This window comes from Austrofundulus limnaeus, unplaced genomic scaffold (assembly GCF_001266775.1).
Source record: "Austrofundulus limnaeus strain Quisiro unplaced genomic scaffold, Austrofundulus_limnaeus-1.0 Scaffold69, whole genome shotgun sequence".
Lineage (NCBI taxonomy): Eukaryota > Metazoa > Chordata > Actinopteri > Cyprinodontiformes > Rivulidae > Austrofundulus > Austrofundulus limnaeus.
The window spans coordinates 2,169,372-2,197,294 of NW_013952471.1; the positions used below are offsets into that span (position 1 = coordinate 2,169,372).

Genomic DNA, 27,923 nt, shown 5'->3' on the forward strand with positions numbered 1-27,923 from the left:
GAAATATCCGGTTACCAAAACAGGTTGTGTCGCCACAGTTCGTGAAACTGACATTGATGTTGCGTGGCTGCATTGTGTTAAAGATATCGGCATATGACATACTTCCATGCGTGGCTGTGCGATATATTCATCCTAAAGCTGAATTAAAGCAGTAGGCTAACTCGCTAATGGTGAACATGTGAATTTGTTAATAAACCAGCAGGCACAACAGTGATAAACGACTTTTGCGAGGGAATGCAAACGGTATTGTGAGGTAACGCAATACTATTGCGTGGGAACGCAAAAGAAAAAWAATCTCCCACGTCTCCTCACGGGCTCGTTTTAAATGTGACCTCCATCAGACTCCAGTGGGATTGCTCTATGCCATCAACAGGACACAGAGGCAAAGAAGATAATGTGATTGCGTTCAGCGTGCTGTTTACAGAAGTAAYCAGGTCCATATCRYTGGATGCTACATGTTAGCATGTTGTTGTGCAATCGGAGGCGATTAAATAATCTTCTGATGTGCTTGTTTAGTTCACTGTTTACCTGCCTCAGGTCGGCTGCTGCGGTGCTGTCATATTCGATGTATCGATCCTGTAACTTTAATATCAACACGGCCCGGAATCGACGTTTCTACCATATATTTCTGTGGATTCTCAGTCATCCAGGAAATGGAAAATTAAAAGAAAAAGACAAAGCAACTAAACTTCTGTTCGGTAGCTGAAGACATGTGGAGTTACAAAATTTAAACATGACTCCAGGTAAATTTCATTATTACTTGGATCAAACCATATTCTCCCACCTTACTGACATAAAAGTCGGATGAAATGCAACATGAGCGATTAGGTTGAGGTCACTTTTAATAGCATCAGATTTGTTCTAACTAAAAGAATTCTTTTCATAATAACTGTTTAATGTTTAAGTTCTAACTCAGTAAGTACTCTGTATCAGTACTTGGTATTGGCAAATACCCAAATTGAAGTACTGTATTTATTCGTGTATAATACGATCTCATGTATAATAAGACCACCCCCCCACTATTTTTAGCTTAAAAAGTATAAAAAATTTAAAACTCAAACTACCTCCAATTTCATACAGATCAAGTTTTTTCAGACTTTGCAGTCTTTATACATATCAGTAAAATGATCATTGGACTGTTCATTTTATTTTAACAACATATGTACTAAAAGGTATTTAACAACAAATATATATCAGCTGTAGCAGCATCATATGAATTCTGACATTTTATACATAGTCCACCAGGATGCGCCAACACAAAAGTCAGAGACTTCACATGAGATTTGGYCCATCTTGTGGGGGAAAAGCAGATTACTTCCTACTCGTGAGCGCCCCCTCTGGTGGGGAAACTTTTTTTCAGAGATACAAACTTTTCCAGAACACTGGTAGACGGCAGCCATTACAGACGAACATGTTTGTTGTTGTTCAAGGAGCGACCCGGTCACACGCTAATGACATTAGTTGGTTATCATTACTAAGGTACGGGAATACTTTTTTCTTTTTTTTTTTCACATCATGTCACCTGCCTGGATTTGTTATTATCTCGCTCTGAAGCACGGAGGAGTGTCAGAGGTAAGCTTGCTTCAACTGCTTTTTATGTCGTGGTCTCATTTCCGGACTCAGGCATTTTGTGAATGAAGCCAATATTTCAGTTAAAATATATAAGTAAAAATATGTATCCGAGTACAGTACTACCCCCCAACTTTATGGYTGATTTTATGGATTTAATTTAACATATTATACTTGAATAAATACAGTACTTGTACTCAGTCTGAGGAAAAACCGGTATCGGGTCATCCCGATAAAATCATATATTTTTATTAAATGTGGACATATTTAGGCATCAACAATGCAGAGGATTAAAAAGAGGAACATCTTTAAAGAAAAATGGAAAGATAAAGGTATAAGTTTGCCACACCTGAACAGAGTGATGTTGTCTGACTGTTTGGCTGGTTTGTTGCAGTCACCGTGTCCCTCGGGAATGAAACCATAAGTCCTCTTGAAGCTCTCTGCCCCTTTGGCTATGATGGCGACCCCCTCCCTCACTCTCTGCCGCAAACTTTTCCTCCACTGGTCTGTTATCACGCCGATCACGCCTACGGGGAAGGTGGCAGGTGGAAGGCTGTTGGGGTTGCCCACGGCCAGACTGGGGAGGATCCAGATGTAGCCGGGCCCCAGCAGGCCCAACTCAGCGGCGAGACGGAACAAGTACTGCGCCTCCTCGTGTGAACAGTACGCCAGCAGGACCTGGGAGTCCAACTGCAGACAGAAAATGGACGATCTAGTTGGAATTTACAGAAACAGCTGTTTTACTGTGTTTACTGTGAAATAGCAACAGCAATGTTCAACCTTTACGACACAGAGCTTTTGAGCAATAACGCACTTTTTGGTTAAAACGCTGGTCATTAGAGGTTAAACTGAAAAAAATGTTTGTACTTTCTCAAAATAGGACCCTGTTTCACGTCACATTTGGTTTTGAAGACCTCACTTGTTGTTTGTGAGCTTTGCTTTGGCAATAGCTTTGCTTTTACAGATAAACACTATCTACTTTTTAAAGGTCAACACCTTTGCCCCACTGATGCTGGGTGGGTGTAAAAGTACAGAAGCTAGACTGACAGATAGGTTTTCTGAGTCAAATTTCAAAACGTTTTTTTGGGGGGAGTTACCATTTAGCTCCAGGAACTGGCAAACACTCAAAAAGCAAAACATACTTAAAAAAGTTATGAGGTTTATAAAAAATAAAAATGATGAAGCGACTCGGCAGCTTTGCTGTTTTGATGCTGGGCCATTTAACTTGCAAAAGACTTCTTGTTCAAACCTTTACCAAACCGTTCGTTGCTCATACCTGCTGCAGCATGCGTTTGGTCCTCAAGTCATTTGCCCCAACAGACATTTCCAGGGTCATAATATCCTGCAGGTTCCACAGGAAGTAGGAAGTGTCTGTGTACGACTGAACAATATCCACAAAAGTGTCGTAGCCTGGCATCAAGCTGGTGACCACCGCAAACTCGCCCCAGTCYTACTCCTCCAAGATCTGAAACAAAGGAGAGGAATAAAGGGGTAATATTTAAGATAATGAGGTCATAACGTGGATTTAAAGTAGCAATTTGGAAGTTGAATGCTTAGATTAGAGGATTGTCTTCAACCACTGAACAGAAATACACTCAAATGTTCACTGGGTGTAAGGTGAGATTCATTGCTGCCAATAGGTCAGGGTTGTTCATCTGGTGGCCTGCAGGGTAGTGACAGAAGGAACAAGATCGCAGATWTAAGTGGTCGAAATGAGTTTTCTCTGCAGGATAGCTGGACTCTCCCTTAGAGATAGGCTAAGAAGTTCAGGTATCTTAGAGAGACTCAGAYTAGAGCTGCTCCTSCACATCGAGAGGAGCCAGTTGAGGTGGTTCGGACATCTGGTAGGGATGCCTCCTGGACGCTTCCCTAGGGAGGTGCTTCAGGTACAGTAGGTCCAACTGGGTGGAGATCCAGAGGAAGACCCAGGACACTCTGGAGAGACTATGTCTCTCGGCTGGCCTGGGAACACCTTGGAGTACTCGCAGAAGACCTGGAAGAGGTGACTGCGGAAAGAGAGGCCTGGGCTGCTCAAGCTGCTGCCCCTGAGACCCGACTTCGGATAAAGCGGAAGATGATGGATGGATGGATGGATGGATGGATGGATGGACAACAACTTCCATGTAGTCCACCAATGAGCCCTGCCTTAATACAAAAATTTGTTTTAACAGTTATAAATTTTTAATATATGATTCAATGCAGCAAAATAAGCAGCTTTAAAAATGTACAAGAGAATACAGTGAAGTTCTGCAAAGTTGTGTTTCACTGTGGATTTTTTTCATGGAACCTAACAACTAGTTTGTGTTTTGTTAAGTTTTTTTTTTCCTCTCTCCTGTTTTTCGTGATTTTTCGAGCTAACTTATTAAGAACAATATAATTTACTTTTTTTGTAACATAAATATCAATGTAAATTCAGTTCCAGTAAAAAAAAAAAAAAAAAACAATACAGTTCAGTTTGTGACACATGCTTTGTGCCTACGCTCTGCCACTGAGTGCCACATTTCCACCTTCTAACTGTGTGGAGCGGTGTGTAGCTACTAAATTTAGCTCTCGTGTGTTTTTGTTTGGTTTGTAATGTGTTAACTGCATTATGATGCAACTCCAAATGCACTATACCTTTTCTGGAACGTATCTAAAATTTGCGTATTTTCACAATGTGCAGGTATTCTGAAGTATTTGTAATAACATTTCCACATGCTGTCATCACTCTAGCTAAACTATTATATATCTGCTCTTTAAATAGTTACGTACTTAAACAGCTTAGTCCAACCAAAGCTGTCTTACCAGTGGTTGTAGTTGACTGCACTTAGACATTTAATGATTCTGGAGTGATTTGATGAGTAAAAACGACCACTAATCTGCTGATCATTTGAGTTTTACAATTTAGGAATAACTTGAGTTGATTTTATGTTCTACGCTGTCTTTCACTGATTTCTGCGTAGCTAAATAAACAGCTCTCAGTTGTAAAAATGCTCCACATAATCAGTTAAAATTAGAGCACAACAGACTTTTCTGAGATTATCCTACTGACTTCCAAAAAAATAAAAATAAAACATGTGACGATGACGTTGTCTAATCCCATGAGAACGTGTGTAGTCCATCAGYCTGTATTAGTTTCTGCGATCTGGGTCTGAACTTCAAATCAGGGATTCCCCCCACTGACTCTTGGGATGTCCCTTCATGGTGTTAATCAGCCTGAGAGATCCCATGTTGTCAAGCTTCATTTTCAAATTATTTATTATGAAAGCTTACATTGATTCCCCCCTCCCCCCCAGTGTGTAAATGAGATTTGACACATTGTAATTCCATACCTTGAACATGCAGATGACCTGCTGCTCCAGAGAAGCTCCCATCTGCAAAAAGGAGGATCCCTCCGCCTGTAAAACAACAAGCAGAGTCTCACTTATAATTCAGGCCGTCTTAAAAATGACTCAACAGCAGACCTCCTAAACAGAGTTGATGTTTGCAGTCACAGGGATTTACATTTAATACCCTAAAATGTGCACTTTGACAAAAAAAAAAAGTACAGGTTTTATGTGTCAAAATGTGGTTAGGGGGAAAAATCCACACTTAGAAAATCTCTTTAAATGTGCATCCAGGTGTTGACAAAAGATTAAAGTGTCTGCTTCTCATTTTGTCTGCTTCAGTTTAGCAACACAATTAGTTTCATTGCTGTTGTGGAAGTGGTTGATTTAGATTAAATTATACTGTACATCTATGTCTATAATAGGGTGGGTGATATTGGGAAATTTGGTATTGATTCAAGTAAATACAGTAAATACAGGGCTAGTATTGCTAATTCCGATACTTGTAATGTTCATTAAATACTGATGATCTCGCCTTTAGTTGATTACAAAAAAAAAAAACACCAGAAAAAGCAAATAAAAATGTTTTGTGTGAACTTACTTCAACATAAAACAGCACAAAAAATACCCCTGTTGCCTTCTAGTACACACAATTGTTTAAAAAAGTCACTAATGCAAAATAACAAAAAAAAAAAAAGGAAGCAGCAATGTAACAAAAACATGAACATAACAATGTCAATGACAACAAAATGTAATTTCCATTGCCCAAGCCATGATGTAGTATGAAGGACTAACTCCCATTTGGAGATTCTGCACTAATGACTTCTCTTTTATGACGGAGTATTAGGGCCACACAACACTATTTTTTAATTACAAGAATAAAGTCATAATATTACAAGATTAAAGTCGTAAAATTATGCGAATAAAGTCGTAATCTTTCATGATGTCCATTTTCTATTCCTGATTTTTTTTACTAAGTTCCTCATCATTTTCCTCACACCTGCCCTGGACAGCCATGTGTGTCTCTTTGTTTATGAAGTTGTCCAKYATGAATTTTYYGTCACTGTTTGTGTAAAGTGCTTCCATCCAAATTARGAGACAACTAAWTCTGTCAATGCAGCCATTAATTACAACACAACTTCAGTTTATTATGTAGTCGTTTGCACAATCGTTTCTAAGTCCTGCTATTGAAAATTTGATGCTAATGTGCTAAAAGATTACGTATTCCTTTTAACTGAAACTAAAAAACAACTTTATAAGTTGCTCAACATTCCTCATTTTAATGTGTTAATGCAGTGGTAAAACTTGTTCACGTAATATTATGACTTTATTCTCATAATGTTACAACTTTATTCTCATATGACTTTACTCCCGTAATGTTACAACTTTAATGTCGTAATAAAAGCATAACAATTTCGTTAAGTGGCTCTAATTCTCCGTCATAGTTTTTGACTTTATTTGTGAAAAATAAAGTCAGCAATGCAAAAAAGAATTGATCTCATCATGCTAGAATCGATCTGATACCAGTACTCATTTTCTGACAAAGTTGATTGCAGGATTATAATATTTTATTCCGGCAGGAACAATATTCTAAAAACTTTATCACACAAACTCTTTAAACTTGAGTTATTGACAATATAAAAAGGTGCCACTCTGAGACAGTGATGATGCTAATGCAGATCGATGTGTGTATTAAAAAACTCTGAATACTATTGTTTCATCAGTGTGCATTGCCAATGCAATGCAWACTATTGTGATTCGTTTCCCATCCAAGTCATCTCCACTTTGCCATGCTTCTCCTCCTGCATACTTTGTCCTAGAGCTGCCATTGTAATTTATATCTGTAAAGCCCCTGTGCCAAATGATGGCTATGCCTTTTGGTGCCTGTAAAACTTATAGTTTTTGAAATATTAATGTTTAATAAATTATAATAGCAGTCAATGGAGCCTTGTATTGGTCTAGTACTGCCTCCTGCTGCCTCTACACAATATGGTACTGCACCATAGTTTTATAATATTTAAACTCAGTAGTTCAGTGATTACAAAATTGATATGATTGTGTTTTGATGTTTTACTACAATACTGTCTTTATGTTGTCCTATTGCTGTAATATATTGCATTTAAGTGTCAATAATTGCATTGGCAAGGTAAACGTTTTCTGTATACATACAATCCAACCCTGGGATTGTCCTCTGCCACATCTCCTATAGTCTCATGATGAGCACTGTGGGCTTTCATGCGGGAGATCAGGGTTCAAATCCAGCTACTGCAGCTTTAACAAAAAATCTCTTCCAACTTCATATTGTCACTCTACCTTAATTACAAACACCTGCTGATGTGACAGGCACAAGCTGGCTTAGAAAACACATATGATCTTGGTCAAAGTTCATTCTGAAAGTCCAATGCTCTTGCATACATTGTCCTACAGCTGCCATTGTAATTTCTATCTGCAAAGGTCCTGTGCCAAATGATTGCTTTGCCTTTTGGTACCTGTTTAACTTGTAGTTTTTGAAATATTAATGTTTCAACTTTATTCCAAATTCATATAATGGTAGTCAATGGGGCCTTGTGATGGTCTAATTCTGCCCCCAGCTGTACTCAACTTGGTTCTGCACCATAGTTTTTTATATTTAATCTCAATAGTTCAGTGTTTACAATACTAATGTGATTGTATTTTGATGTTTTACTATAATATTGTCTTAATACTGCTCTTTTGTTGTAATATTATGCATTTTTGTGTCAATAATTGTATTGGCAATGTGGCCWCTTTCTGAACACACACAAACCAACCCCTGCCACCACCTTCTGCCACAGCTCCATTGGTCTAATGGTCTATGTCATGGACTTTCATGTGGGAGATCAGGGTTCTAAAACCCAGCTAARGCAACTTAAACAAAAAATCTKTCTCTTCAAACTTCATATTGTCACACAATTACCTTAATTACAAACACCTGCTGACGTGACAGGCACAAGCTGGTATAGCAAACACATTTGAACTTGGTCAAAGTCCAATGCTGCAGGCAATGACATGCTACATGGCAATGCACACTTGTTTTTACATCGTAAAAACCCATGTCTAGTTTTCTTTCATTTTTGTAACAAATGTTGGTTTTCAGCCTGGTTCTTGTTCTTGTGTGTGTGAAAAGCAAACACTTGTTCCTGCGCTCTGGTTCTGTCAGAAAGAGGTGGTCCAATGTCGTCTGTGTCTGTGTCTGCCTGCATAAATTTGCATACCTACTRGTGGTGTGCTGACAGGGAGGAGGCTGTTAAACATGTTTAACAAGCTTCCAGATAAAACAGCCAACAAGGGTCATAAGATGAGACACTTTAGACAAGGACAGACTAGACAAGAATGACGCTTCACTTTCAGAACCGTCAGGCTCAGTGATTTGATTTTTTTAAGAGGGCAGCAACAAAACAAATGTGCATCGAGACACGTTTTTACTAAAGAGTTATTTGGAGTTTGCAGCTGAAATTATGTCAAAATTATCATAAAACCCGGTTAAATTTAGTCCAGTTACATTTTTAAACAATTTAGGTCAAKTGTAATTGTTTTCAAACCCTTTTTYTTCCACCAATAAATCACWCCAGGKATCAGTGAACAGGTTTTATTAAAACATTTTTGAATACATCTACAACTGYTTAACTTTTAGYGTAAAAAGAAATTCAAGATGGCTGCTGACTGACATTAGAAAACACAGAAATGGCTCTYATTCAGACAATTTTGCAGATACTGAGTGAAGGTAACGGAGCATTTTCCCCAGCACATACTTTGGAGTCAACCCTGCCTGTCTGTTAGCAAAATATCTCATAAATCACTGGTTGGATTTTAGTGAAACTTAGAAAGTGATTATTATGACAAATCCATCATTTCACAACAAAAAGATGATGTGAGTCTAAAAGACATGTTAGAYACTGTTTAGACACCGTCACTGCTGCAGGATTTTTTATTGATTTTATTTTATTTTGGCTTTGACATACTTCTACTTTACAAGTCCTCCAACAATTCCCTCAGCTGCACAATTTAATTTTCACTATCTAACTCGCACAGACAGGTGTGTGTCCTTCATTAGGTCCGGTGAATTCTGTGGAGGACATGTGGATGCTTGTCAAAACGTCAAAGCAACTAAAAGACCACAAGATAGAAACATTTGTATGGGGTGCCATTTGTGAAGTTACACAGTCAAAAATTACCACCAATATTTTTGTTTTATTTAGCCTTTTATAAGAACAAAAGAACAGATTTATTTTTCAAAGTCAGTTTTGTACCATATGATTCATACATTTATAAAAGTCATAGTTTATAAACTAAATATTTAACTTACAAATTAAATATTTAGTTAACAAGCTAAATATTTAACGTGTGACTTAAATATTTAGTTTTGAGCTAAATATTTAGCTAGCAAGTTAAATATTTAGCTAGTCACCTAAATATTTAACTTGCAACCTAAATATTTGCTTGTTAACTAAATATTTAATTTGTAAGTTAAATATTTAGTTTATAAACTATGACATTTATAAATGTATGAATCATATGGTGAAAAACGGACTTTGAAAAATAAATCTGTTCTTTTTTTCTAATAAAAGGCAAAATAAAACAAAAATATTGGTGGTAATTTTTGACTGTGTAACTTTACAAACGGCACCCCATTTGTGCTTGGCTGTGGTTTATATTGTGATAAAAGGACAAAAAAAAACATTTAATCTCTGTGTTTTTAAGAATGCATATAGCCTGCGTCTTTACATGATCATGCTGGCAAAAAAAAACTTATGGTGCGTATATGTAGCATTGTTTGAATATGGAATATTTTCTAAAGTGTTGTGTTTGTAAAAATGAATTCAAATTCTATTAATTGGTTTCTAAATAAATAAAAGTTAGACTTGATGTGCTGACAAATACAGTAGAAACAGCAGAATATAAAAAGGAACACTAACAAGGGAGAAAGGACAAACACCTGGGGAGAGACAACCAGAATCAGGTGAGAGTGGGCGGGGCACAGAGGAGAAACTGAGCTGATGACACAGGGATCACAAGAGAGAAACAAAAAAACTGATCAACATCTGAAACTAACATCACAGAGATGAAACTGAACCTCAGAACACAAACCACAAAAGAAAAACTCAATGAGCTAAATAATTAACTGAAATAATCAACAGAGAAAAACAAATTACGAGATTTTCATGATGAGTTTCAAAACTGGACAACTTCAAAATGTTTAAACATCTCGTCTGTTTTCTTTGTAACAAATACAACAAAAAACCCTTCGGTTCCTTTCTAATTTAGCTATTAACCTGCAGCAGATAATAAATTCACCATAAAATATGTCAAAGTCTGGCCGCTCTCTTCCTGCCTCTGTTGGAAAGGTTAATAGAGTTTGGAGATCTGAGCGCAGTGATGGTGCTGCTGGGAACGAGTCGCTCCATGATGTAAGCATGTGAAAGAGCATACGGGCCTCTGACACCATGTAGAAGTTTCTGAATTTGAGTTGATAACAGACAGACAGCTAGATCAGGGAAARGCTGCTTCCTCTAAAAAATAACTTTATTCTAGACAAAACTAGAGACGGAAACAGAAAAAAATAATTTCTTGTGATTATTTTCACTCACACTTGTTTTCCTCTTCAAAGTTTTGTCAGTTCATTGGAAACTATTCTGCATTTGTTCTGATTTAATCATTCATATGTGAACTTATTGTGCTTGATCAGGAATAGTTTGCTATGATTTTTTTTTTCTTATTTTTACTTTTACCATTTAGAAAATATTTTACTTCAATTAAAATAAAACTTTCCAAAGAAACACAWCTGAATTTCCTTCATTTTCTCTTTAAAAATGTTCAGACTTGCTCTGTTTTTGTTGTCGCATTTTACTTTTAGCTTTTACCAACGGCTCTAGTAACTATTTTTGCTACTTTAGCTATTGATTTTTGTAATTTAGTTCATGTTTTGCTAATTTCACTGTTATCTAGTTGATTTTAGCTCGTGTTCTTCTGTTTTTAGCTCATGTTTTGCAAATTTTACTGTTTTTTTAGTTGCTTTTAGCTTGTGTTCACCTGCTTTTAGCTCGTTTTGCTTATTTAATTTTATACTACTACTTTATGCTTATTTAACAGTTATACTGTTTTTACACTGCATTTTGCAGAAATGGTTTTGTTTAAAACAGCAATTCTTTTAAAAACTTTTTAAAATATACTTCAGGTTTCCCCCTGTATGATCTCAGATAAACCCTTAACTTTGTAAACCCTATTAATGAAGATTATTAAATAATCCTACTGTTAATTGTTTTCCTTCTATTGCTGCCATAACTGTTTTAATGAACTAATTTAATGCAAAAGTATTGTATGTTTAAGAAGGGAGGAGGGTTAAAAGGAGAAAAAGAGAAAAGGGATGGTATTAAACCATCAAGCACCACTTGGGATGAGATCTCAGATCTTTTCAGTCTGTTCTTGTCTCAGAGGCGACTACCTGTCATCTCTCCCTTCTGTTGATCTTCTCTTTCCCACAGTTCAGAGCCTCCACCAAAGCCCAGGAGAGCTCCGCAGCCGGAAGACCACCACAAGAATATCACAACAGACCCTTCCTCTGAATTTTCACCAGTCGTCTCTCTCTGTCTGAGCTGGTTTGAGAGACTCACCTTTCTCAGACGAGAGTGGCAACCAAACCACTGACTGGGCTATGCACCAAAAGAGCTGTAAAAATAGCGATACGCAGGCGCGTCAAGCTGTGACTAAATGAATAAAAAATGACTCAGGATTGGCGGTCCTGCCTGACTGTAGTGCCCTACTTCAGCTGATGTGCCAGAGAAGTGCTGAGGTGCATCATTTTAATGACCATTCAAATCCAATTAGTTGTGTCTGAGCTATTAAACAAACTATTAACATGTTGAAACCTTTTGGCCCATCTGGATTTTATCACTTCCTAATTAAAGTCAAAAGTAGATTTTATTAGAGGACCTTCACTCGCTGGATTGCGGATTTGAAGAAGAATTCCAACAAAGTGACCTTCTTTTCCTCTCACAGGAACTCACACACACGAAGCGACAGGGTTTAAACCCCACCKCTTCATCTTCCCCTCCCAGCCGTCTTGTTCCCACCACCTTGGCTGTGCGGCTGTCACGCACAGGCGTAATTAGCAGTCTTCCTGCAGGAGCGTATGGTAATGTGACAGGAAGATGGTGGACATGGTGGCTGCACGCACACACACCCCCTCTCCTCCCACGGGGGGGGGCTTAGTGCTGTCGAACATGAAGCGGATCTTTTGGAATTGACTGCATTGATCTGTATGCAGTGACCAAAGAGCAAACACGCTTTCAGTACGTCCAGGAGTCTTTGTTTGTGGACAGAAGGCCTGAAGTATCGATTCTGATCATGAACAGTGTCAAGCATCTGATTTTTTTTTCTTTTTTGTCTTCTCTTGCTGGTTCTAGCTAGCTATGTTTTTCTTCTAATGTTTGGCTTTAGGCCACCATTCTGTTTGTTTTAGCTTAGGTCTTGCTAAATTTAGCTATAGTTTCGCTAATAATATATATATTTTTTCTTTTTAACTGCTTACTTTCTGGCAAATATGCTGTGTTAAACCAGTGGTTCAGTTCCAAACCTGGAAGGCCCATCCTTCCAGCCCGGCTTGGCTTGAAAGTAAGAAAGGGGGCTTTGAGGAAAATAGGCTYAGAACCACTGTACTCAACATAGGCAACATCAGAAACAAACTTTAATTTTGGTATTTGTATGAAGGTAAAACCTCAAAGTTTAGATCTACAGTATAAAACCAAAGCTATCTACAAAGATCAAAAAGAAAAATTAGCAGGTCRTCRYGATGGGTTCTTCTTTAGTGAAACGTTTCGTCTCTCCTCCCAGAGACTGAGAAACTGAGACGTTTATTCTSTAAACATGATGTCCCAGTGGCTTTCAAASCCCAAAACARGTTATGAGAAAGATTAGTTCACCCTAAAGATCCAATTCCCCGGCAAAAACATAGTAATACAGTGTTAAGTGTCAAGAGGACTGTGATCAGTCATACATTGGGGGAACAAAACAGCCACTGTTCAAAGAATGAGCCAGCACAGACGAGCTACATCACCGGGTCAGGACTCTGCAGTTTACACTCATCTACAGGCCAGCGGTCACTCTTTCAGGAATGAAGATGTTCTAATCCTTGATAGAGAGGAACGTTGGTTTGAGAAAGGAGTAAAGGAAGCCATCTTTGTGAAGAAAAAAACGTCTACCATTAAACAGGTGGAGGTCTTCGTGTCCAGTTGTCCTCCTCCTACAATGCTGTTATTGCAAGTATGACTCAGCCCCCTGTGAGCAAAAGGTGTGAATCAGGGCCCCAGTGATACCAACACAAAGAGGGAAAGAGAGACAAAAACAAGGGGACGTTGAGCCCCGCTTGCATTCACTACATACACATAACACGACACGGGTCAGATGACGGGGCACATGACCCTCAATGAACAATAGCTCCAATCAAGCCTATTGTTAGTCAATGGCCCTCTTTTGCATGTGACTAACCTGTTTGTCAATGTGGAGACAGTACTTATAAGGCTGAGTTCACCTGAAACTCATCAGACTGAAGACGTCTCTTGGAGGAGAGACGAAACGTTTCACTAAAGAAGAACCCATCCAGAGGACCTACCTTTTTTTTCTTTTTGATTTTTTCTACCTGGATTACTGAGCTGCATCAGGACATATCTACAAAGATGTCTATATCCATATAAAACTTAACTAATTTTATGGATTTAAATAAAATCCCATTTTAGAGCAACATTTCATAATAAATACCACACAGGTGAGGTTATCAAAAGTCAAACCCTGCCTGTGGAAATCTGACTGTCGCAAGGAAAATTATCGAAATCTTGTTCGTTTGACCGACCACCTCATTAAATTTAGGCTCCTGCTGCTGCACTTAGAGTTAACTTAATCATTAACATGAGTTCCAGTTTCRGATGGGCAAACTGTGCAGCAGTTCTGAGCTTTTCATGACCTGTTTAAGATAATTCTGCTTTTTTGGATCATGAGGCCAAGAGAGAGTCAGACGGAACGCCGGGGCGTAAACAAGCAGCAAGGAGGGTGGTGGTGGGAGATGAGTGCAGCAGGACAAACATAAAAAAAACAGGTCAGTTTGGTCACAGAAACAAATCAAGAAACCCTTAGGATAAAAGAGGAGCAAACATTGTGATCCAGTGCGATTCGTCTGGCTTGTTCCGTCTTTTCAGGCTAATATCAGAAGCACAGCGTGACTTCAGACTGCAGCCAGTTCTCTGAAAGGAAATGCTGGGATTTAATCTTCTGGTGGCAGCCTCGAAACGTCACGAATGATTTCATGTGCTTAAATATTCTGACATTACACCTCAAAAATGACATCATATTCTCACTTAAAAGGATACTTTTAAACTTCCAGTGTTGTCTTTTAATGAAATTTAGTTTCACGCACCACAAAAAAAAWCAGCCACTATTTGAATAAAACCAACAATAAATGATTTGTAATTAAACATGCCTGAAATATGGAGAGATTGAGCAGCACTTTGTGATAAATTATATTCAGACTTTTATCTTTGATGCAAAAAAAAAAAACATAAAATAAACCTCTCAATCCCACCGGCACATCTCCCATGGAGGAAGCAGAGTCTTAGTTGATCTGTCCATAACTAACTAAGGTTGATGTCACAGAGGTGGTTACAAATCTCTGTGGTGGCACCGAGATCTGCCCTGATTTCCTCAAGGCTCTGGATGTTGTGAGGCTGTCTTGGTTGACACGTTTTTGCATTATCGCGTGGAAATCTGGTGCAGATCCACAGGATTGGCAAACTGGGGAGATGGTTCCCCTCTTCAAAAAAGGAGACCATTAGGTGTGTTCCAATTAGAGGGGCACCACTCTCATTAGCCTCCCCAATAAAGTCTATTTGGGGGTGCTGAAGAAGAGAGTCTGATTGATAGTTGAACCTCAAATTCAGGAGGAAAAATTAGGGTTTCATCCTGGCCATGGAACACTGAACCAACACTTTATCCTCACTAGGGTCTTCGAGGGGTCATGGGAGTTTGTCCATCCAGTCTACATGAGTTTTGTGGACTTGGAGAAGGCGTTCAAGGAAGTATGCTGTGGGTGGGGGGTGGGGGGGGGTGCGCTCTGAGTATGGGACTGGCAAAGGAAATAAGTTGTGCAAATATTGGTGGGGACTGTCCCTGRCAGGCCAAAGTTGGTGGGGACATGTCCACACCAGTCCTTCAGAAAGTTACGCTCTTGGATTGTGGGTCCGTTGTTACGGGCCATTCAGTCCCTATAGCTGTTTGGTTTGCATTGCTGGTAGCAAGTCGGGTCCCTTCAGAGCGGGAGTTGGACTCTGGACGCCTCCATAGGGAGGTGCTCCGGGTATGCCCAACTGGGAGGAGGCCTCAGGAAGGACCCAAGACACGCTGGAAAGTCTATGTCTCTAGTCTGGCCTGGGAACACCTTGTAATCCTCCCAGATGAGCTGGAAAAAGTGGCTGGGGAGAGAGAGGTCTGACCCTTCCTGCTCAATCTGCTGCCCTAGGTGACCCAACTGGGAATAAGGTGGTGATTGATGGATTTAAAAAACATTTTAAAGCAGTGCTCTTAGTTATAAACACTGTAAATGATTCATTAGAGTTTGGTTTTATCCAAATCTCAGTTATCTGATTAGTCAGCTTGTTTTAAATGTTTCACTGAATGTTCATAACCCAAATACCTAAAACTACAGTATCAACTCTCAGATTCCCTAAATAAGAATGATGTAAAATATACAATTTATTATTAAACATGCTGACATCATTGTAGCCCCGCCCCCTGAGGACAGGAAGTGACCTTTTTTTTTTTTTGCTTGGAATGGTCCATCTCTGATCAGCTTGACCCAATCAACATGAAATTTTMTCAGAACACAGATAACAACTTGGTCTGACTTGATGTGAACACTAAGACTTTTAGCTAAAAGGCGTGGACGTGGCGAAGTCAGGCATCACGCCGTTGACTTACGTTTGGCTCTAAAATCCACATATTTCAACCAAGCTGTACCAAATCACACGTGATCGATCCTTATCCACTCCCCAATAGGAATGCGGTGTAACATTTGGTGGGTGTGGCCTAATTACTCCACAGCGCCCCCTACAATATTTTAAAAATATCAGCCCCAAGCCATGCTTTGACTGACAGTTACAAAATTAAGCACACATGTGTAATGTATCAGGACCTACAAAATAGCCTCTTGGAGACATAATAACTCTCCCTAAATAAGAATGATGTAAAATATACAATTTATTATTAACTACCGTAGTCTTAAGAGTAAGTCAAAAGGAAAAAAAATTTGTATAGGTCCTCTGGACGGGTTCTTCTTTAATGAAACCCAKACAGACCAATATTTGCGTTTTGACTCCCACTACCCACTGGAACACAAGTTAGGWGTGATCAGGACTCTGTACCACAGAGCAGACAGTGTCCCTACAAACCCAGGAGCCAGGCAGAAAGAGAAATCACACACACGACAGGCCCTGGAGCAGTGTGGTTATCCTGACTGGGCTTTCCTGAAAGCAGACAGGAAACACAGACAGGATTCCATGCAACCTTCAGGTTAAAATGAAGACCCCAAACCCAGACCCAAACCAGTGGTTATTCCGTATGTTGTGGGTATTTCGGAGAAACTGAGACGTTTATTTTCTAAACATGATGTCCCAGTAGCTTTCAAACCCCAAAACACATTACGGCAAAGGCTGGTTCACCCCAAAGATCCGGTGCCCCGGCACAAACAGAGCAATATTGTATATGCTGTTAAGTGCCAGGAGGACTGCGACCAGTTATACATCGGGGAAACAAAGCAACCACTGTTCAAAAGAATGTCCCAACACAGACGAGCTACATCTAATGGCCAGAACTCTGCAGTTTTCACTCATTTACAGGCCAGCGGTCACTCTTTCAGAGATGAGGATGTTCTCATTCTTGATAGGGAGGAACGTTGGTTTGAGAGAGGAGTAAAATAAGCCATTTTTGTAAAGAAAGACCATCCATCATTAAACAGAGGTGGGGGCCTCCATTTTCAGCTGTCCCCCTCCTACAGCGCTGTCATTGGCAGTATCACTCCACCCTCTGTTAACAATAGGTATTAATTAGGGTGAACGATAGCCATGTGATGTGAGTATCAGTCACCTGTGAACCATAGCCATGTGATGTGAGTATGAGTCACCTGTGAACCATAGCCATGTGATGTGAGTATGAGTCACCTGTGAACCATAGCCATGTGATGTGAGTATGAGTCACCTGTGAACCATAGCCATGTGATGTGAGTATGAGTCACCTGTGAACCATAGCCATGTGATGTGAGTATGAGTCACCTGTGAACCATAGCCATGTGATGTGAGTATCAGTCACCTGGAGGCAGGACTTAAAAGCCTGAATTTTGCCTGAAACTCTCAGACTGAAGAAGTCTCTTGGAAGAGAGACGAAACGTTTCATTAGAGAAGAACCCGTCCAGAGGACCTATACAATTTTTTTTTCCTTTTGATTTTTTACCTGGATTACTGAGATGCATCAGGACATTTTAAGAGTAAGAGTATTACTAAGGAAGCTTCCAAATATGAGTTCAGCTGGGACTATGTCAGCAATAAATAACAGATGAGTTGTAAACCCACTAAAATATGTATTTTTAGATATTTCTTGTTTCCACAATTTTGTTGCAGTTTTGACAAATCTAAATTATGACTAGCATAACACCAGAGTTCAGTTTGTCAGAGAGCAGAATGTTTTGGCAGAGAAATTAAAGTTTTAATTAAAGTTTTTGTTGTTTGCCCCTGAAGCATCGTTATCGGTGCTGTCCTCCTGCCTTCACCTCCCCTTCCTCCTTCCCGCTCCAGCGCTCCCATGACGGCACATCTGGAGGCAGCACCCTCTAAAGATCAGCCAGCACACTGCAGCGACTGCCAGCCATGAACAGAAAGAGGAAATGCATCCAATCTATGACTTCAAACTCCTCAGAGAGACACGTTGCTATATTTTTTTTCTCCCTTCCTTGCTCGCAGGCCCTATTGAGCACTCTTTATGCGCTTTCTCAACATGTTCCTCTCACTTTCTCATTTTATCTGCTTTGCTCTTGCTTGATATATGTGCTGGGTGACAAAAGACGCCCTTCCTCTCCTCCTTTCAATCTTTTCATCTTTGTCTCCTTCCCTCCTTCCTCGTTGTTCGCCGTGGAAAAAGATCACTGAGACAGAAACCATAAATAGGCGACCCGCTTGGCTGCTGCTTCTTTTTAAACCACCATCAAAGATATTTATCATCATCAAGCCATTGATAATTAAGTAGTATTGAGCTCTTTTATCCTTCAAGAGAATCATGCACTCATATGCATGCATCTTTCTTCGTCCAATCCACCTGTCCCATTCAGCCAGACACCTCTGACAAGCTTTCTTCTAGTCTCGCAGACAACAAAAGCTTAAAAAAAACAGGAGGTGAGAGAGGGAGAGGAGAGTTAAAGTGAGGCCGTCGATATGAAGACCAGAGAGCTACAAAAAGCTGTCAAACACTTTGAGCTTCTCAACAAAATGCTCACTAGGTACGACAGATGATCTACTTGTTTGTTGTGGCCGTGAGGAAAAGATAAAATTAAATAAATAAAAAACATACCTTTAAAAAATGTCCTGATGCATCTCAGTAATCCAGGTAAAAAATCAAAAAGAAAAAAAATTGTATAGGTCCTCTGGACGGGTTCTTCTCTAATGAAACGTTTCGTCTCTCCTCCAAGAGACTTCTTCAGTCTGAGAGTTTCAGGCAAAATTCAGGCTTTTAAGCACTGCCTCCATGTGACTGATACTCACATCACATGGCTATCGTTGACACCTAATTAACACTTATTGTTAACAGGGGGTGGAGTGATACTGGCAATAGCCGCGCTGTAGGAGGGGGACAACTGAAAACGGAGGCCTCCACCTCTGTTTAATGATGGACGGTCTTTCTTCACAAAAATGGCTTCTTTTACTCCTCTCTCAAACCAACGTTCCTCTCTATCAAGAATGAGAACATCCTCATCTCTGAAAAGAGTGACCGCTGGCCTGTAAATGAGTGAAAACTGCAGAGTTCTGGCCATTAGATGTAGCTCGTCTGTGTTGGGACATTCTTTTGAACAGTGGCTGCTTTGTTTCCCCGATGTATAACTGGTCGCAGTCCTCCTGGCACTTAACAGCATATACAACATTGCTCTGTTTGTGCCGGGGCACCGGATCTTTGGGGTGAACCAGCCTTTGCTGTAATGTGTTTTGGGGTTTGAAAGCCACTGGGACATCATGTTTAGAAAATAAACGTCTCAGTTCCTCCGAAACACCCGCAACATACGGAATAACCACTGGTTTGGGTCTGGGTTTGGGGTCTTCATTTTCACCTGAAGGTTGCATGGAATCCTGTCTGTGTTTCCTGTCTGCTTTCAGGAAAGCCCAGTCAGGATAACCACACTGCTCCAGGGCCTGTCGTGTGTGTGTGATTTCTCTTTCTGCCTGGCTCCTGGGTTTGTAGGGACACTGTCTGCTCTGTGGTACAGAGTCCTGATCACTCCTAACTTGTGTTCCAGTGGGTGGTGGGAGTCAAAACGCAAATATTGGTCTGTGTGGGTGGGCTTACGATATACGCCAGTTTCCAACCGTCCTCCATCCGAAACCGAGACATCGCAATCCAGGAACGCCAACCTGCCATTTTTTACATCCTCTCYTGTGAACTTAATATATTCATCCACAGAGTTGATGTGATCAGTGAAATGTTGGACTTCCTGGGATTTCCTTTTAATCCAGGTGTCGTCAACATATCTGAACCAATGGCTCGGTGGCACCCCTGAAAAGGACATCAGGGCTCTCTTTTCCACTTCCTCCATGTACAGGTTTGCAACAATAGGAGAAACTGGGGATCCCATGGCACACCCATGTTTCTGCCTATAATATTGCCCCCGGTACGTGAAGTAGGTTGACTCCAGGCACAGTTTGAGGAGTTGGCACACTTGTTCTGTGGAAAGTGTGGTTCTGCTCCTGAGAGTGGTGTCTGATTTTAATCTTGCACAGACCACATCCACTGCCTTATCAACAGGAATGCACGTGAAGAGCGATGTAACATCAAAAGAGACCATAGTTTCATCCGCCTCCATGATGACATCCCTCACCTTGTCCACAAAGTCCATAGTGTTCTGTATGTGATGTTCTGAGCTGCCAACTAAAGGACCAAGTATAGACGTCAGATATTTAGAAACATTGTAAGTGACAGAGTTGATCATGCTYACAATGGGTCTTACCGGTACATCCTGTTTGTGAATTTTGGGTAAACCATACAGACTAGGGGTGGCCTCACCTGGGTAAAGTCTATGATACAGAATCCGATTGATAGCCTTGTCCTGCTCTTAAAAATACCTTTAAAAAATGTTATTTTTTATCTTATCAGCAGAGGTGGGTAGTAACTAGTTACATTTACTCAGTCACATTTACTTGAGTAACATTAGAAAGTATCACTACTCTTAGTTGAGTAATTTGTTTGATGGCAAATTTTTACTTTTACTTGAATAAAAATACGTTAAAGTAGAGCTACGCTTTGTGTACTCGACCCACCTCTGTTTATCAGATACGATAGCACTCTGTGTTGAGGATGACTCTAGTAATTTATAAGATATTTTGCTAATGGACAGGAAGTATTGAAACCAATGATAAATGGTCCACAATTTATATATTGCGTTTTTTTAACTTCACCAGATTCCGCAAAGTTTTTCATTCACTCCACGAACACACAAACACACTCGTACAGTTTTTTAATTTATGCAGTATTTCTTTATACTAGGGGTGTGCRACCGAGTTCCTTAATTTTGGGAGATCGGCCAATACTTGGATGAAATCGGTGGAAAAGATCAGCTCTCATCTACCTCCACAAAGGTCTGAAAATCAGTTACAGTCCCCTTTTGCTCTGCTGTGAGCACTAACTTATGTGCAGTTAAATGTGTCAGCTTTGTTGTATGGTAGAACCCTAAGTGCAGGCAGACTAGATGACTTGAATGAACATACTAAAAACTAGTTTAGTAAATAACAAAAGACAAACATTTAACAATAAGAACAAGGCTTATACAATGGAAAGGGCAATAATCCACTAGAGGCAAWAGAGACAAGAAACTGGTTAAATAGTACTGAGGATGATTGGGGAGTGGAAGCACCTGGGTGATTACTGACTATAGACAGGTGATTGAGACAGGCTGGAAAAACACTAAGAAGCTGACTGAGGGTAACACGGCACAGGAAACAGAAAACTAACAGGAAATAAGAAAATAAGACAATAACAATGAAAAACAGTCTGAAAATACTAACAAAWYAACCATAAAACAAGAATCATGACACAATGTTTTTCAATAAAATAAGACTGGAACATTGAAGGTGTATTGTGACCTTATAACGCCTGACAGTGTCAGCTATTTAAAAAAATCGGTATCTGCCAAAACTGTAATTGGCAGGTCAGACTTTTTAAACATCGGTGATCAGCCAGAAAACTGCAATTAGTGCACCCCTACTTTAAAGCACATTTTTATATTCTCTCTCACACACTGATAAGCACATTGGTGGGCAGTCAGAATCTATGCCAAGGGACACTTTAGCACATTGTTAGGGCTGGGGATCAAACCCCTGAACCTTTGATAACAACTAAAGCAGCTTGGATAGTAAAAGGTTTAGGAAAAATATTTTGTTCAATGTCTAGCTTTAGAAGTATTTGCTGAGGACACTATTCAYCCACAACTACAACAAACTTTGGCTCAAAACATTTAAAAGTACTTAAATTAGCCGCCATGCCACGCTTAACATACAGTATGTAAAAGCAGCCGAATTAAAGCCCTGTTGTGTTTGCTCAGCTGTMGCAGCCGTTACGAATAGGTCTGAGGCAGGTGGAGGAAAATGTGTCAGATTAGTTTGGATTTTGGGTTGAATGCTGTGTTCAGGAGAGAAGCAGCACCATCTCGACGGGTCTATTCACAAATTTAATGGCATCCTGGGTTTCCAAAAGAGCACAGAGGAGCCGTGGCCTCTGGATCACCTCTCGTCGTGGCCTAAATAAAACGGCCACTGCCCAAACAACAAACTGGATCTTTTAGGAGGTGATAAAGAAAAGCATCAATGACAAAACCTTGTGCGCTTTAACAACAGCGGAACCACTGATGCCAACAATTGGCAGAGCTGTCTGAGAGGAGGGATATAGAATCTGAGGGAGAAGATGAAAAGGGTTGGAAATGGGACAAGACGAGAGGTGGACGGAGCAGAAATAAAAATAAATAAATAAATGAAAATAAAGAGGATAAAAGGAGTGGGGGAACTAGAATGACTGTTTCACTCAGAGAAGAGAGAGAAGGGAGACTTATCTGGGAGACAGTAAAACTCTGCCTGCAGGCAGCTGTCAGACGAGCTTCATCGAAGCATCTTTCTCCTCTCGCAGCCTCTTTCTGACTCACTCAGCCATTCCCTGCTTTTCCATCAGAATACAGTAAATCAATCACCCCCCTGCAGCTACAACCCCCCATGTTTTATACCCATATATGATGTAACATCTGTGAATAACTTTTGATCAACAGGAAACTGATGAACACGGTTTCACAAAAAAAAAACGCTGTTTGGATGATGAATTTAGCACGTGTTCACCTCAGTCTGGAACTTTGCAGCCTTCATAAAGGTGGTGTCTAACCGACCAGTTGGTGATTCAGAGGAAGTCTTATTCAACTCTGCCGTGGTGGGCACAGCTAACCAAAAAGTTATCTTCATTAACCACTAATCTGCTAAACAAGACTCTTAGCTCTGTTAACGCCAGAGGTGGGCCGTATTGAAGGAAATTTACTTGAGTCTTACAGATTAAAAATAAATCACAGAAGCTAATGCTACCCGCTAAGACAACTGTCAGTCTTCATCTCCTTCATGTTGAAGACCAGTGGGACTAGCACGAGCTGTTGTTAGTTTTCTATTGGTTTAATTTGAAAGTGAATGGGATCTTTTGTTCCAATCCAAATCAGTTYTAGTGCTCTCTAACTTGTGATATTTTCAGTTTACCCCTTGCAGAATAAAAGCATTTTATTGTTCATGTTTGTAGACACCGTTTAAAATTAGTCAAACAACAAATATCAAATACTTTCTCTATCATATAGTAATTTTTGTATTCCGTATTTAAATATTGTTTTTTTAGGCTTTTAGTTTGAAATTTACCTGCTAAAGATGCTAAACACAGTGTCTGACATGTCCAGCGCCACATGTAAGAGCGGGRAGGTTTTATTTAATTTGGGATAAATGGCATAAAAATGGAAGTTTTACATTTGTGAATCTTTTAGTGGACTTAAAATTAGCAGAACTTAATTTAATAAAAGCTAATCGGTCGGCTAACGGTTTCCAAAGTTAGCAAAAAAAAGAAGCTAATCCACTAAGTTAGATGCTAGTTCCGCTATTAGCAGATTAATGGATTAGCAGAACTGCTGCCACCACTGGAACTCTGTTTGCGATGTAGCAACTGTTGAGTTGGGTTGAGTGATTTGAAATGCCAGRTTTTGAACATCACACCTTATATTTTTCATTCATGGCTTGCGAAAATGCATTCTTGGCCAAGCACATTATTTAGTTGCTCATATTGGCTTTTTTATACCAATGTTTTGATTTAATCTATTGGATTACACTTTAGAAACAAAGATCTAGAACTACATCATATTTGGACCATAGTCCTAATAATGCTAACCGTGTTAACCGGCTAAGAGACAACAGGAAGAAACAAAGTTTAAATAAATTCTCACCGGGGCTTTTGTTGTGAATTGGCACTATATAAACAAACTGAACTGAACTGAATTGGACTCCTCTTTGGTGAAGATTGTAAAGGGATAAAAACAGCGCTTGCATCTGTGTGTGTGTGTGTGCTCTCATATGTAACAGGGTTTATTTGCATGTGTTTCTGCATGTGCGAGCTGGTTCTATAAATACAAGGTGCTCAGTGTGGCAGTTCAGAAGCTGAAAGGGAAGAAGGGCAGATGAGTGGAAAGTGTGAGAAGAAGAAGGGATGAAATCAACTCAAAAGTCGAGAAGAAGTAAAGATGAAGGATCCATCTGGTGTCATCAATCTCCTCTTTACAATATAACTACACAGCTCACTGCTCTTCTTCTCCATTTATCAAGGAGAAACATGTGAAATCTTTACAGGTTAAAAAAAAAACCTGTACACGGGGATGATTGATTGAAACACGGGTCGTTCTGAGAAGTTTCCCTTCCAACAACCCAGACTTTTCCCAGCCAGAGATTAAATGAGCTAATGAGGGTCGAAGGCTGATAATTCACCCAACTGCGTTTGCTCACATCCAAATATTTGCATGCAGCGAGTTTCTTGCCAAAGTAGGTTTCACCGCTCTGACCTACTTAAGTTGTTTTAAGCCGAACGGTTCAGATGCTAAAGAGTTCAGAGTGAGACAGGAGCGTGTGAGGAGCGAGCATCACTCCTGACAGGGTTTACATTGCAAACTGCTGTTTATCTTATGACCAAAATGCGCTTTACATGCTCCGATACAGGTGACAACAGAGGTGAGGAGGCAAAACCGCAGCTTCAGGGTGACAGTGTGCTCGTGTGTCGTATTGACGGTAGATACCTTATATGGAATAACAACCGCAGAGCCGCCACTGATGCCCACAATCGGCAGAGCTGTCTGGGTGGAGAGGAAGTCCAGGATCTGTGCCACTTCTGCCACCTGGAGAACGAAAACAGAACAAAGAAAATCAAATGGCTGGTATTCTTGGGAGGGATGCACATCACCCGCCACCTTTCATTTTCAAGTTTTAGATGGAGGGTCGACTCTGCCTCACTAATCTGTTTTAAGACAGATTGCTGAGCTGAAAGTGAAAACAAAGTGTCATTTTTGTCCTTTTTATTTCTAAAATCTGCATGTAAAACAAAAATGTTTGCATATGTAATTCATCATTTTTTGTAGGTTTAGAGATAAATTTAGCATCCATATCTTGTTGTTTTTTTTTTAAACACACTTTCACAGAAAGATGAGCAAATTGGGTCAATATGAAGTTCAGAGTTTTGCCCAAGGATCCACAAAGAGCAGGTAAAACTGCAGACTCTCTGATTACCAGAATTACATATTTCACTCTCAACCTTCTGAAGCTGAATCTGCATGGAACACGCAGGAAAGGTTCTCTGCTAATGAATCCATCACATTTATAATTTTTCCCCCCATTCCTGGCTGCACATCAGAGCAGACGCCCATCACTTCAGAGTCAGCAGAATCCTCCTGAAGGTCTCTCGCAGTGAAATGGAGGCTTTGATTTTTAAACTGAGCACTTCCTTTTGAAAGTTTTCTTGGTCCAGACCTCTGCTCGACCTCGATAAAGGCCGTTTTCTAATTATATTAGGAAAGAGGAAATGGTTTCCTGATAGTGCTTCACTGTATCCCTTCATCCGCCTCCTGCTTCGAGGGCATCACTTACCTTTAATTTTTATAGACTTTAGAAGAGGAGCCGTTTGATTCGTTCAGCTGCGAGATCCACGATGGCAAAATCCTGATCAACGTGTAAAAGTTATGAAGGTTTTTCTGATTTTGTTTTCATCTTTCTGACAAAAAAAAACCTTCACTTCCATTGAYTGTGTAAAAGGCTTTGTAAACATGGTAAAATCAGTCATCCTGACGCGTGTTTGATCTTGACATTGTCAAGTAACTTAATGAAAAGTCTAGCACTCGTTGCTCACCAAACATACCAGAGTTTTAGACTGATATCACTATCAAAGAACAAGTTCAGAGATGGGAACTCGTGAKTCGGACTTAGACTTCAGTCACACTTATACTATTAGAAACTTAGACTTGACTTGGACCCTAAAGCCCTGAGACTTGACTTGAACTCGTGCTTTGAGACTTGTGAACAATGAGAGTCTTTTCAATGTCATTATAAGCTTTGCTTACAGAGACTTTATTCAACACCATGACAAGAGACTGACAAAATGCAAAGTGTGCGGAGTCCAAATCCTAAATTTATTATTGTGATGACTTGTGTAGCCTTTTTTACTTTAAGGAGTCTGGTTCATCATCTTCACTGGCATGCTTTTATTTATTCAAAATTATTTTTTCTGGTATTTTATTGTGAAATCAGCAGCAGATGTTGGATTTGTTCTTTGTCCATGGCAAGATATAATTACAGTACACTTTTGTAAGACTACAAGTGCAAAATACAGTTAACAATACTCTAAATGCTTGATTGTTGTTCATTTAACCTCAACCTTATCTGTATTTTTAAAACAGTATTATGTTTTAATAGTATTATGGTCAACTATTATGGGTATTATTTCCTGTAACTGTGTATCTTTCTGCACAGTAGCTTGCTTTTTACTTTCATCTTTTGGCTAATTACACCTTGATAGTCCGGTACGTTACTTATTATTCTTATTTTTATTTTGATCTATGTTTATTTTTTATTGTTACTATTTTTAATTCTATTATTTTTGCTGCTAATTCTATTATTATTATTTTCCTGTATGTACCTGCTGCTGCTACACCTGAATTTCCCCGTGTGGGACAATAAAGGCTGTTTCTATTCTATTCTATTCTATTCTATTCTATTACTAAAACAAAATACTGTTTTAATATTTGATTAAAATATAGTATTATAGAATATAATTGAGTATAGTTAGAATACCTTTGATCAAACTGCCAGTTAAGTAATACATGCAATGAGACTTGGATTTGAGGTCAAAAGACTTGAGACTTGACTTGGATTTTTGGTCAAAGACTTGGACTTAACTTGGACTTGCAAAAAAAGACTTGCGCACATCTCTGCTACACATTACATTTTAGCTCAGTATCTTTAAAACTGGCAGTGGACTTTAAAACTGTTTCCTCGGACATGTTTTATGTGCAGCTTTATGACTGGACACTGTGACTCTGGAGCAGACATGTCATTTAAAACGTGAGAGAGCTCACTATTTACCTGGTCGCCTGCACCCGAGCCCACATCGTCCTCAAACACCACCCCGTGCAGCTTCTCCGTGGCCATGGTGTCACAGAGGTGGGTCAGCAGGTCACGGGGGTTGGTGTCGTTGACSAGCACGGTCACGGGGCTGACCACCACGGGCAGGTCCACGAAGTTCTCCCCGCTGAGGCGACCCCTGACCTCGTTCTGATAGCTGGAGCCGCTGAACACCACCGCCACATTGATGGACGAGTGGACGAGGAGCGGCCGTGCCCATAGCGCCGCCGGCGAGGACAGGAGGAGCAGGAGAACAACAGGAGGCCAGGACGAGGGGCGAGGGCGCCCCCCGGTAGTGACCATGGTGGCGGCCTACTGCCTGGAGAGGAGGAGAGGGACAACAAAGAGAGCAGCGGTCACACACGTGCGAGCTGCTTTACCTTGATGATGCTTTTGACACGAATCATAATTCATCCCCGTATTTCTGGTCTCTCTTTGACCCTGCTGTGCGGCAGTATTAGCCCGGCTTTTAGACTCTTGTGTCATCATGAAATCTGAGRGCGTATGTGTGTCAGAGTCTGTGTGCATGTAATCCTCTATAATCCAAGGRCCAGTGTCATGACTGTAATCACCTCTGCATCTATACGCATCTCTGATTCAGCAACACACACAAACACACACATGTACACACACAGAGTGAACACGGGAGCCCAAAACTGCTGCACAGGTCTTCAATCCTCATCACCCTGATTACATTACACAATCTGTCTGTTAGCAAAATATCCCTGGACACACTGGATGAGTCTTAAAGGGGCAATATCATGTAAAATCAACTTTTTCGAGTTTTATATCACGTTATAATGTTATAATCTCATAAAAAGCATGCCCAAAGCCTTGCTTTGACTCATTCATGCATGTTTGAGAAATCCTGCAGCGTTCTTAGGAAGCCATGCTGAGGAGCAAAACGACAGGTGGGGACCAGAAACGCCTCTGGGGCGTGTCTTTAAGCCGAACTTCCTCGTGGCAGTGTGCACCCCCCCACACACACACACCCTGCCCATGACTCCTGCAGGCTCTCGGTGAAAGTGAAAACTGTCTGCTGAGCTCTCAACATTAGTTCTCACTCAGTGAA

General features: G+C 40.1%; 1 protein-coding gene across 1 annotated transcript in view; it reads right to left on the reverse strand.

Annotated features, from left to right (window-relative positions):
• The window catches only part of LOC106519017 (glutamate receptor ionotropic, NMDA 2C-like), an 81,664-nt gene that overhangs the window by 37,085 nt on the left and 16,656 nt on the right, over positions 1–27,923 (reverse strand). The window contains 5 exon segments of the mRNA XM_014010487.1: positions 1,919–2,259; positions 2,846–3,034; positions 4,881–4,946; positions 24,478–24,576; positions 26,813–27,170. Coding sequence (XP_013865941.1) covers positions 1,919–2,259; positions 2,846–3,034; positions 4,881–4,946; positions 24,478–24,576; positions 26,813–27,154 — 1,037 coding nt within the window. The 5' untranslated portion in view covers positions 27,155–27,170.